At 38.1% G+C, this 12845-nt stretch overlaps 2 protein-coding genes across 4 annotated transcripts in view; one reads left to right on the forward strand and one right to left on the reverse strand.

Annotated features, from left to right (window-relative positions):
* psmd13 (proteasome 26S subunit, non-ATPase 13) overlaps positions 1-3889 on the reverse strand; it is a 108187-nt gene extending 104298 nt beyond the window's left edge. Inside the window, exon 1 of the mRNA XM_058629251.1 lies at positions 3880-3889. The gene's annotated coding sequence lies outside the window, so the exon portion shown is untranslated. The remainder of the gene's footprint in view (positions 1-3879) is intronic.
* Positions 1-12845, forward strand: part of adamts17 (ADAM metallopeptidase with thrombospondin type 1 motif, 17) — a 91430-nt gene that overhangs the window by 37374 nt on the left and 41211 nt on the right. For all 3 annotated transcript variants that reach the window (XM_058629244.1, XM_058629245.1, XM_058629246.1), the window contains exons 8-9: positions 8323-8428; positions 12546-12686. In XM_058629244.1, the coding sequence (XP_058485227.1) occupies positions 8323-8428; positions 12546-12686 (247 nt within the window). The remainder of the gene's footprint in view (positions 1-8322; positions 8429-12545; positions 12687-12845) is intronic.

Below are 12845 nucleotides of genomic sequence, written 5' to 3' on the forward strand. Positions count from 1 at the left end.
TGAACCAGTCCAGAACCACATCACTAAAGCCAAGTGGTCTGTCAACAGCAGGCAGTTTGTTATCTGTGACTCTGTCCAGAGCAGCATTTGTGGTATGCAATAACGGGAATATCGTTAACACAAGTAATCAGAGGAGCTGTAAGAGCTGAAAATTTACATAATAACTACATTTGCCTAAAGCAGAGGGATGAGCAGAAGGTGTTTCTTTGTTTTGTTTATACATTTATACTGACCCATGCATTGTCTTTTTAAGAGTATGACTTCATTTAATCAGGGAATAGAAGATTGGTTGTGGCAGCACATTTTGGTAATTTGATCATTTCAATTTTAAGAATTACTGCTTCTTCTTTGAGCCTAACACATGCAAGTGGTGTTTTTTTATGGATATTTACTCCAAACACAAACCTGACTGTCTCCATGACAACAGCCCGCCACATACCAATGCTGTACAGTATATCAGTGTATAAGACAAGTGTTTCTTATTTGTGTCCTGTTTATTTGCGTGTGCAAAGGTTAGGCTGACATCATGGTCAGTGGAGGCAGACTAAGGTGGACCAGCATGTGTTATGAGTCAGCGTGTGTGTGTGTGTGTGTATGCGTGAGAGGGTGAACAAAGCGTCTCTTCCAGGCTGACTCAGGCCTGTGACGTCAGCACTGGGAGCTTCCACTGCCCAGGACTCAGTGGCTCATTGGGAAGCCCTTCATGTTTTAACGGCTAATTAGCGCAAAATAAATGGCGAGCCAAAGCTGCTTGTGGGCAGAGGCTGTGCTGTGAGTCCGCAGGCCTGATAAGGCTTTGTGGCTCTTTTGAGGCTGTCTGGCTGGATGTGCTGCCAGTTCTGTGAGCCAACACAACAGTGTTTGATCAGCCAGCTCACCCCTAACACCAGGTCAGAGCCCGGCCTCTGATAACCACAGCGCTGTGGATCGCGGCTCTTTGTGCGGGGGCTTTAGCCTCAGAAGTGCTGCCTTCAACGGTTCTTTGATGCTGCAGGAAAATCTCAGCCTCATCTCTGACCTCACTGTGGAACTTCACCACTCAGCTTTGTGCTGGTCACATGGAGATTTAGGGCCACTGTGGTGACCGTGAATCTGATCTGCTCATGAAGACCATGGTCCATTGACTAAACACAGTCGGTCGTTGGTCATTGGCAGCTCTTTTGGGCCTTTAAACCTTGGCTATTTGCTGTGATAATGGTGGATTACCAGGTCGTATTTACAGTATATTGTAGAAATGGTGCATTCCATACGTAGTTGGAAATGCTGACTCAGCAACTCCCTACTGCTTCCGTAAAAAGAAAATAACTGGCTCACAACATGACTCATTTAAAATTACTTTTTTTTTTAATATTTCCATGTTTACAATCTTAATGGAACATTTGTGTGATATTCAGGCTTTTAGGATGGGATCAAATTTTACTTTTCTAGAGACCGTCTTGGCCAGGTCTCTCTTGATAAAGAGATTTTAATCTCACTGAGACTTTTCTTACCTGGTAAAATATATACATATATATATATTTAACCAGGTAAGAAAAAAAAAATATATATATATGTATGTATAATGTACAGTATAAAAACACACATTTATGGTTAAAGCGGAACTTTGCTTACAGTTTAGGAGTACGTATTTCTGCGACAGCACCGTAAACATCCATCCTCCCTTCCCCTCTCCTGACCATTTTGTCATTCAAAAAAAAAAAGCCAATCCGATGTTTACTCAGCTTCTTTTCCTTGGGCTCTTTTCCATCCATCCATCCTCTACCGCTTGAGGGTTGAGCCAGGGTCACTGTGCCAATCTCAGCTGACAAGGGGCGAAAGGCGGCGTCACACCCTGGACAGATTGCCAGTCCATAGTTTTTGAATTTTCTAGATATCACAAACAGTCGAGGAGTTACGGTAAGTTGTTAAGGAGAGTTGTGTGAGAATGTAACTTTTCGGGAGGCGAAACTGTGTTTGTGATGTTGGGCTACAGTATGTAAATAATACTGACTTGACTTGACTGTGACTGCTTGTGGGCACTAATGTATTGGTTCAGGGTTTCAAAGCGAATCAAAATTATTTTACTTATCAGCACTATTTACTGAATCAGCAAAGCAAAAAAAACAAAAACTGGAGTATGTGTAAGCCTATGTGCACAAATAGCGGGGGGAAAAAAATCTTGGACGTCCAGATATACAAACAAAGACGAGCCAAGACCCAAAGATCCAGTCCAGACTGTGCAGCTGCCAAATATAGAGTTATTATCACTGAAGCCAGGGTTTATGAAGAAATGCTAATATGTCATAACAAAGGAAGGTGCTTTTTTTTTTTTAGCAGCCTTCACTGTATTTGAATGAAAACAACACCAATAATGTGTTCTTAATGGTGTAGGTCTTAAATATAATAATGCAAACACATTACTATGTGAGCAATCTATTCTTTTCCCATTCATTTCCTGTGGTAGCCAAATGTGAATAAACCACACAAAAGTCAAACGTTCAAGTGTTTGATTGGTAGTTTTAATTGATCCAATGCTTAATGGGGAGGATATGGTATGTTTTGGGGGGGCAAAAATGTGCCTGTTTTTGCACATTAAGCGGCAAAGACTCAAAATTCAAATTTAACACACAAAATCAGTGTTTTATCATGCAGTAAATTGTAAATAACTGCAGAATATTGGAAGTTATCCTGGAAAAACAGACACAAGCACTTAGTGACAGGACATTCTCTGGTCCTTTTATGGTTAAAATAAGCAAAAACAAAGGCCAGATGGACATTTTGAGGTTTAGGTGTTAAAGGGTTAAGAAACTGAAAAAATCTGGTCATTTTATGAGTACAAAGAACAACATTTTTCAGTTTTGTATCTTTTTAATAGAAATACGAATAACCACAATAACTGACTGACTTTTTATAATCAAACAAATAACTATTTTAGGAGACTGTTTTTGCTTGTGGGGACTAACGTACTGCTTCAGCTAATCAAAAGTGTTTTACTTATCAGCACTGTTTATTGAAAATTTGAGACAGGATTTTCTCACTAATAGTAGGCAGGGGTAGAGAATCTTGGATGTCCAGATATGCAAACAAAGAAAAGCCAAGACCCAAAAAACCCCGTCCAGACTGTGCAGCTGCCAAATATAGAGTTATTATCACTGAGGCCAGGCTTTATGAAAAAATGCTGATATGTTATAAGTTGGAAGCAAGTGCTTATTTCCGCATGAATTCTCTCGTCTCTCGTCAGACAGGTGTCCCTCGACTCCAGGATGCTCTCTCATAACTGCCTCCAGTCTTACATACATGTAATTATAGCCTGAAGCTGTAGCTACGTATGCTCGTAAAAACAGTGAAGAATAAAACCTACTCACACACACACACACACGCATGTCCATATGTAGGCCAACATCTGTTTTCATCAACCCCAAAATGTTTCCAGTGAAGAGGGTTTTAACTTGAGCTCAGTCCAATCCAAATCCTCCATGTTTGGATTTGACTGTCGGTCCACTCTGCACAGAGGGCAACGCCGGACATTTATACAACATCACAACATCCTCACATGACACATGCGCCTTTGTAGCAGGTAAAGACTGATATTCTTAGTCTATGTTGCCATTATGTTTTCATTTTTGCAGTCACTTAGATTTTCCTGGGCATCGTCTTTTACATATACCATATTTTCCAGACTGTATGTCGCACCGGAGTATTAGTCGCATGAAGAGGAAAAAAACATCTATAAGTCGCATCGGTCTGTAAGTCGCATTTATTTTTGATAAATCTCCTGACCTGTTTCCAGTCGTTTCACTTCACTGTCTCGATATAAAAATGAATCACTTCCTGTGTGCAGTGGTAGAGAGATCTAAACACTGCTATACCAAGCACTATCAACTTGTTTGGCAAATCTAATGGATATTTTTATATGTATTTAAAAGGTTTTATGGTTTTTCAACTTTGCTTTGATTTCTAATGATATGAATCACCTTTTGACCTGTGACAGGGAAGCTGCAACAAAACCAAATCTGTTGCAGAATCAATGACTTTACGTATTTTTGTATGGACATAAGTAGAGCTGCAACTAACGATTATTACCTCGATTAATCCTTCGGGCCATAAAATGTCAGAAAATCTTAAAAAATGTTGATTGTGTTCGACAAACCTGGAAATGACGATGTTATCAAATGTCAAATTGTTTTGTCCACAAACCAAAATGATTAACTTTTTATGATTTCTTTGTTATCCAGAGCCAAGAAATGAAGAAAATATTCACATTTAAGAAGCTTAAAAGATCAGAAATCTTGTTTTAATCATGAAAAAAGCTTCAAACCGATTAATCGATTATCAAAATAGTTGGAAGTGTAAATGAAGACATAATTTTTGCACATGTAAACACAGCTCTTAACTATGTACGGAGATTCTCTGGAGTTTTCTGTCCACACACGTCTGAAAGCAGCTTCAGGTGCATTCAGCTCCCACTGCGTTGGGTCTCCCTCCCTGTGTAACAGTCTGCAGTATTCTGTGAAGCGTTCTCACTCTCTGACCAGTCAGAATCACTCGAGTTCCTGCCCTGACTTCTGGATTTCCACTTAACTACTCACCGGTGCAGCCGTCAAGAAGGAGCAGCAGGAGCTTTAAGGACCATAGATTTCAATTCCCGGAGCTGCCAGTGGCTCTCAGAGCTGAAAGCAACGGGGGCAAAATTTCTTTCACTGCCGCCACCAACTGCTGTTTCTTCAAACTACTTCTCCCCCGTCCCCCAAACGAGAGGAAGAGACAGATGATATTGGAGATGTAGTTAGGAAGAGATCAGGAGATTCCTGTCCAGAGGCAGTTTGGAAGTGTCTACCTAAGAGGAATTTAATCATCTCCCCAGCCAGACCTCCATGTTCAACCAGCTCACTGTTAAACGTGTGTTTAAAGTGATAGTTAAGGCCTTTTATTTAAACAAGCAACAAAAGTCCAGTCCAAATTTCAACTTTAATCCAGTGGACCGGCCAAGTAAAACATAAAGTAGACAAATCAAGAATGAGCAAGGGAAAAATCCAGGAACCAAAAATATAAACCAGGTCAAAGACCAACAAGCACAAATTTGTTCTGTGCATGTGCCGAGTCTGACTACTTCCTGTTACAGCTGATGGATTACGACAGTTGTGGAAATACCACTAAAATTTAACATTTGATATGTTTTATTTGATCAAGTGAAGTAATAGAATGAAATATATGATAAGAATGTGCATTTTATTGTCCAAGAATAAGGACTGTAAGCAACTTCCTGTTACTTCTTATGTATTGAAAAACTAAAACTAAAAACAAAAGTGCATATTATACATTTTATTTTGTAAGAATATTGATTGTAAGCTTTTTTCATTGTGAAGCATTATGGTAAAAAAGTTTACACGGGAAGTAATTAAAAGCCAAAGTCAGGGGCTCTTATTTTGAAAGCAAGGTTGAAGGGAAGTGGTGCTGTGTCAGAATTGTGTATTTTAGCTGCACGCTGCAACGACTAAAACCAAAGATAACACACAAATGTGTATTTTAATTAATAAGAATTACTACTAAATCAAAGATAACATATAATAAGTATAACTAATAGAACAAGAGATAACAGATGACACAGGTTCGCTGGGTGAAAACACCAGGGGCAGGAAGTGGGCGTGGCCAGGTGAAGTGGAGGGAAAACGAACAAACATCAGGAACACAAAATGGAGGACAGATGAGAGACAAAAACATAGCAGGAGGTACAAAAAACATGACAAAACAGAAGCATTACAGTCTGAGGAGTAAATGGTGGATGTTATGCACTTATATGTTGATTGTCAACTGCTGTGATAAAAAGAAGAAGAAGAAATGTGAGGGAATCTTAAGCTAGCTACCTATACTTTCTGAGGTAAGTTAGCTAATGTTGCTAAAGTCAGAGCAATAGATTGATTTGTTTGCTGTGTTAAAGTGAGCTAGTGCAGACTAGCACCAAAAATGCTCTGTAATAGTTTGCTAACAGACTGGTGACATATTTTAAATAGTAAATATTATGTGTTTTCTTTCAGTTATTCCACAGCTATTATGGGACACACATTTGGCTGCTTATAGCGTGACACCATCTCTTTAAATGCTGTTTAGAGTAGTGATATAATCACTTAAGTGATTCATGTGAATCGATGTAGTTTAACAGAGCGGTCAGGTGCTGAAAAAGCGTGAAAATGGACTGGGAAAGTGCTCGAATTTTGGATAAATACCTTGAGATTTTAACTTTCTTTTTAAACATTTTTTTCCCCCCAGAACTAATAGCTTGCTGATTAGATAGAGATATGCAGATAAACCAATCACAAATGTGTCTGCTTATAGCATAACCATTTCTTTAAATGCAATTTAAACTGTTTGTTATGTTCTCAATTAATCAAATATGTGTTTGGTCCATGAAATGTCAGAAAATGTTGATCCGTGTTTACCAGACCTGGAAATTATGATGTCATGATTTGTCCACAAACCAAAATTATTCAGGTTTCATGATTTCTTTGTTATATGGAGCAAAGAAACCACATTTTAAGAAGCTAAAAAAAAACCAGAAAGCTTGCTTATTAATAATCGTTTATTTATCAGAGCTGTAAAGTGCTGGAAAAACCTTGGAGGTGTTGGGAAAGGTGAATTTGACCTTCGAAACCCTGGATCTAACAGACCAACATTATTTTGAAGGCCTCCAGCTGCTCTTCTGTGTTTCTCCTGAACAGCTCTGTCTTATCACACAGACCTAAATCCTGAAACCTCATTGACTTCATGTACCGGTGAAGTAATGTGTGTCTTTGCCATTGTTGACTGATAAGGCCAAAATTCCTCTTCTCCTTCTCCTCTGTGTGTTGGTTTTTTCTCTTCAACATCTCATCTTGCTTCCATTGTCGTATTATCCTCAATTATTTAATTTATGTCTGTCTGGATTTAAATGAGGCCGAGTGGCAGAGTTCCAGAGGCGAACAGAACCAGCCAAGTGTCCGTGTGCGTACACACAAGTTTCACCTCAGAGAAAACCCTGAATGAAAAGCTGATTGATGTCTGTTGTTTTTAAACGAAAGGTTTCATGTGTACTTCTCTGTTTACGTACAGTATGTTGACTGTGTCAGGAGAACTATTAGACCACTGATTATTTTTTTGTTTTGTTTTGTTTTTTTAAACTAAAATTCAGACCCTCTAGCACGGTTTGTCTTTTGCTCTGCTAATGGAGACAAATTGTACTTTAATAACAATCCGATATGTCCTGATGTGACTGCTTTCTTTAGCTGAGCTGATTTAATTGGGAAATTGATAGACATTCAAATTGGATTCCATTGAGTTATGCTCAAGCTGAATAAATGCCACACATCCTTGGACATTTTGCACTCTCCTTTACCTCAAGTGTGTGTACAATGTACAAACCTATGGTCCCCACAATTTTAAAGGGATTTTTTAGGGTAAGGGTTAGGCACTTGATGGTTAAGGTAAGGTTTAGGAGCTTGAGAATGCATGCCTCTGATTTGTCCTCATTAAGATATAAAACAAGTTTATGTGTGTGCAGGGTGCTAAGCCAAGTTCAGGAATAACTCAGGTTTTATTAGTATGTATATACTTTATGTTTATAGTATAGTATAGTCTCTTATTTTTGTCATTTTTAATGCAGTTTTTAACGTGACTGTCTCTTTATTCAATAACCATTTGTATTATAGGCCTATTATTTATTTACTGCAATAACTTTCTTTTTGTTTTTATCTCGATCTTAATCTTAACTCAATCAGCATACAGAAGGAAACAAGATTTTAACTTTTTTAATAGATAAATCACCTGATAAAACATGTACCAGCTTAACTTTGCAGAGTTTGCAGTTTCTCTTCCAACTGGAAACTGTACTTTGCTTCACTTTGTAAACCACTCACTCCTCTGCACCAAAATCCACAGAGAAAATTGGGTATTTCACATCACAGAACACAGCAGTTGTTGATGCACTGCTGCCTCCATCAGTAAGGTGGAATGTGTTTTTTTTTTTTTGGATTCTGTGTTTGAAATTCTTTGTTTGGATTTACCCAAATGACAAACTTTGCAAATGAGGCAGCAGTGGAGCGGACACCACTGTGTCTCCATGAGCTTAAAGTGCACATTTTCTCTATGGACTTTGGTGTGGGCAGAGTGATGGGTATTGGGTAGGTGAAGCAAATCTATATACATTTTATATTTGTGAAAATAAAATAATAGAACTTTTGTTGTGTAATAGAAAACGTGACCATTCAAACCTCACAAACTCAAAAATACAATATAATACACATATTGAACAGGTACCGGCACGGAAATCGATCCGTTTTTAAAACTCATCATCATGTCGTTGTGTTGCAGGTATTGCTTATTTGGGCGGTGTCTGCAGTGCCAAGAGGAAGTGTGTGTTAGCAGAGGACAATGGACTCAACTTGGCCTTCACCATTGCTCACGAGCTGGGTCACAAGTAAGTCCCACTTTGTTTTTGAAGCTTTGAAAATGTAGGATTTTTTAACTCTGTATCGCCCCTCCCAAAAGCCTTTTTCTTGGCACTTTTCAAAGGAAAAATATTGTAAAGTTTTTAGAGGAAAGCATCAAATCGTTGTGCTCATTATTGTCACACGGAGCCCACATTATATTCAAATATTAAATCATGAAAGAGGCGGGTTTTACAACCCGAAATCGCTTTTTTTTGAGTTTTATTGAGTTTTGCAGTTTGGCCAGTGCCATCTTGGTTGTTTGAAAATCAAGTGACCTTATTTGCATGAGAGGGTGGAGGTGGGAAAGAAGACGGGGGGAGAATCCTTAGAGGCAGAGGACTGACATCTGTAGTCGATCAAACTGTAGCCACTCACCTTTTTGACCCTAAATTTAACTAATTTTTAATTTTTTTAATTTGTCCAGCGATACAATTATCCGTTATTAATCGATTACTAAATGAATCGTCAACTATTTTGATCATCGGTTTATCATTTTGGGTCTTCCTTTACTAATTAAAACAGGCTTTCTGATTTAAACGTGAATATTTGCTGTTTTTTGTTTTTTATGCTCCATATAACAAAGAAATCAATATAAGTGAATAATTTCGGTTTGTGGACAAAACAAGACATTTAAGTACATCATCATTTTGAGATTTTGAGAATCAACGTTTTCCAACATTTTCTGACATCTCTTTGGACCAAACACGTACTTGATTAATTGAGGAAATAATGGAAGGATTAAATAATTATTAAAAGTTGTCCCATCTTGATTAGCAGAGTGAAAGTTTCATTTATTCAGAGTTGGAGAGTCGTACCGAAAAGATAACAAACAAGCTGTATTTACACTCTGGGGTCATTTGACTGCTGGTAAAGTTTTCTCTGTCTTTTGTCCACAAACAATCAGTGGACAAGTTTCCCTGACTGATGTTTGCTGTGTCAACAAACGCCCGTTCTCTGTATGACATTTCAGACGTACTGATTTCCAAACACACCAGAGACTCGGGTTTCTCCTCCTTTTGTTCAAACTTTCTTTCTCTGACCCTTTTTCTTAGTCATAGACCATGTGTAAAACATTGACATGGTCTTCTAGTTGTAAAATTAACTCACCTTTTTAAACCCTTGGGATTCTGGAACCAGAAATTCACAGAAATCTCGTGCTATCTGGCTCTTAGTGGATGATTCTAGCTGTCAGTCACACTGGTGTCCACTCATAAGTGCTGTAATCTATCTGTTTTCCTCTAAATTGGTGTGTAGTTTACTCAATTGACTGATTACTTTGTCAATTACAATTAATCAGTGTTTCCCCAAAGCATGAAATGATGATGATGATGTTCTTAAACTTCTTATTTTGTCCACAAACCAAAATTGATCACTTTTAATGATTTTTTGTTGTTGTATGGAGAAAATTTAAGAAGCTGATTGTTTTTAATGATATATAAAAAAACATTCAAACTTATGGAATCCATTATCAAAATAGTTGATTAGTAATTGATTAATTGTTGCAGCCTTAAATCTGACATCATGTTTCGTTGAAGAACAGATAAAAACTAGTCATTGAGACCATTAATGCTTCTAGAAAATGTTTACTGACGTTATAAATCAAGCGAGAAGTGGAAGCTCATTTATAGACTTTCATTCAAACTGTTCTTTTGGCAACCAATGGCATTGCCCCCTGGTGGCTAATCAGCAAAGTGTTACTTCCTGCTTAGACTCAGTCTGCATCCAATTTTTATAAACACTCTATGTTTTCTACAATTCCGTGGAGACATTACTTTAGAATTTAACCATTCTATGATGTTATTGAGCAACCATTAATCAATCATTCAACTATTATTTTCAATCAGCAACTATTTTTGATGTTTTGAGTGAACTTTCCTGATGTTTCAGCTTCTTAAATGTAAATAAATTTTCTGGTTGTTGTGATACATTCAAGCTAAAAAAAAGATATTTTATCCTCGAGCAGGTGTAGATTTCAACAGTTGAGCCTTTTGTTCAATAACATTTACATAATCAATCCATCTGTTGATTATTTCCTGATAATAAATGACTTGTTTGGTCCATAAAATATCATAAAATGTTGAAATGTATTATTAGTGTTTTCGTTCCCCTGTGTCTTCTTTTGTCCACAAACCAAAATGAAACATGTTTTAATGATTTATTGAAACCACAAATATTCAAATTTGAGAAGCTTAAAAATCAGTGAACTTAAAAAAACACTTGACAATTGGTTGATTAATAATTGATTAATCAGTTAATCGTTGGAGTTAAATAATTTTTTTTCCTTGTGTCCTTATCTCAACTATAACTTCAAGATTAACCTGGTTGCAAAAAGAAAAAAAAAACAACACATTGGATGAAATTTATTGAATTTTGTGCTAAAATCAAGTTGAATAGAAACATATTCCAAAAACATTGGAGCATGTCTTCCTCCGACGGGGCATTATATTTTCTTAGCAGAGCATTTTTTGGCAAAAGCTTAACGCTTTATTTAAGCATAAGTCCAAAGAGATTGGAAGTAGTCAGTTTTCTATATGCCAGAAAGTCAGACAAAGGCCAATTTCATTTTAAATTGTGCTTCTCGATGTGAGGGGAAAAAGAAGTCGTTTTGGAGGGATTTAAAGTAATTTTCTTCATTTAGAAATGTCAGTTCTGGATTAAAACACAAGCTTTAATATCGTAGGAATTACAGTGGTGGTGGGGGGGAGTGACCCACAGACTCAGCTGATTATTTCTTCACTCTGTATAGCAGTAAAAAGTATGTTACAGCTGGAAAATCATCTGGAAATCATGCCAAAGTGTACGAACCTATAGAGCGGCACGTGGCCCCTCGGGAGTTATCACAATTTTCATGGAGCAGCTCTGGTCCAGGTTTGGAGGCCTGGAAAGGTGACGAGCTGGCACGCAAATGTGTCTGACGGCTACTCATGTACATGCAATTTATGGAAGTATTGTTACATAAGCTCTTAAACACACACACACAAACATTTGTGCATTACAAGGAATTGTTTTCTTGCGTGTCAAGTAGCTGTTAAAGCGCTGACGAACTTGCATAAACTCTGAGTTTATACTGGCTTTGTCGTGATGTTTGTGGACTCGGCGTAAGAACTGAGTTATAGTTTCCGCAAGCGTCCGCAGGAAAAGTCCACTGTGGTCCGTGTGAAAAGACAGAAAGTTCACTGTGTTCTGCTTGGAAAGAAAGAAAGTCCATAATTTGCTCTCATCATCCTCCTCTTCCTCACATATGCTTCACATACTGGTATAGTGAAATTAGAGGAAGATGAAGCGAGAGATAAGGTGAAAAATCTTTTCTGATTTTTTTCAAGCACCACCAGAGGGAGATTGCGTTCCACTGGTGGTACACATACCACAGTTTGAGAACCATGGTTGTAACAGATGGACCCTGACTTAACACATACGAACACCAGACTTTGACTTTGCAGCTCAGTATGGTTTAAAAAAAGAAGTTATTTTCCAGTGTTTACTATTATTTTTTATTGTTTACTGGTCTAAGCTGAGTGGACACACACACACACACACACCGTTTCCTCTGCTTTGAAGACACTGACTGCACCATCTTCAGCAAAGTTCTGTATCACTTTCATTCCAACCAGGCGGAAAAAGAGTCTGCTCTCCTTATTTACGAGTTTCAGAGTCCGCAGTTGAGATAAGGTTGTTGTTTTTAATTTGCAAATGTAGGTCATGGCTTTTGGGTGAACACACACACACACACACACACACACACACACACACACACACACACACACACACACACACACACACAGAGTGAGTCCCTCCTGTCAGAGCTTCCTTCCTTCAGGCTCTGACTTGGCTCCGTCAATATGTTACAGGTGTGTTACTATGACATGTGCTGCTTGTTGAAGGGAATTGACTGCTGATGTGTTGCACACGTGTCAAATGAAAATCTGTATTTCTTTTGAAAACCTGTTTATTTGTTTATTTTCTCTGAATAGAAAAATGAATTGTATGTATGTAGTATGTGGTTTACAGAGCCACACACACATTTCCATTTAGGATGTCTTAGAACAATGTCACAGTAGCTGTGCTCCTCTGAGATGGTGTGTTTGTGTGTCTGTGTCTCCTCAGCATGGGAATGAGCCACGACGATGACCATGCCACCTGCACTGGTCACTCCCACATCATGTCCGGTGAGTGGGTGAAAGGAAGGAACCCCAGCGATTTGTCCTGGTCTTCATGCAGCCGCGATGATCTGGAGAACTTCCTCAGGTGAGTTTTTCTTTGTTTTTTCTACGGTTTGATAGATAGATAGATAGATAGATAGATAGATAGATAGATAGATAGATACTTTATCCCGAAGGATATTCAAAATCCACATGATCCCACATCCTCCACATGCGGGTCACATTCAGCACGAGCGCGACAGGA

The sequence above is a fragment of the Solea solea genome, chromosome 5 (assembly GCF_958295425.1).
Source record: "Solea solea chromosome 5, fSolSol10.1, whole genome shotgun sequence".
Taxonomy (NCBI): domain Eukaryota; kingdom Metazoa; phylum Chordata; class Actinopteri; order Pleuronectiformes; family Soleidae; genus Solea; species Solea solea.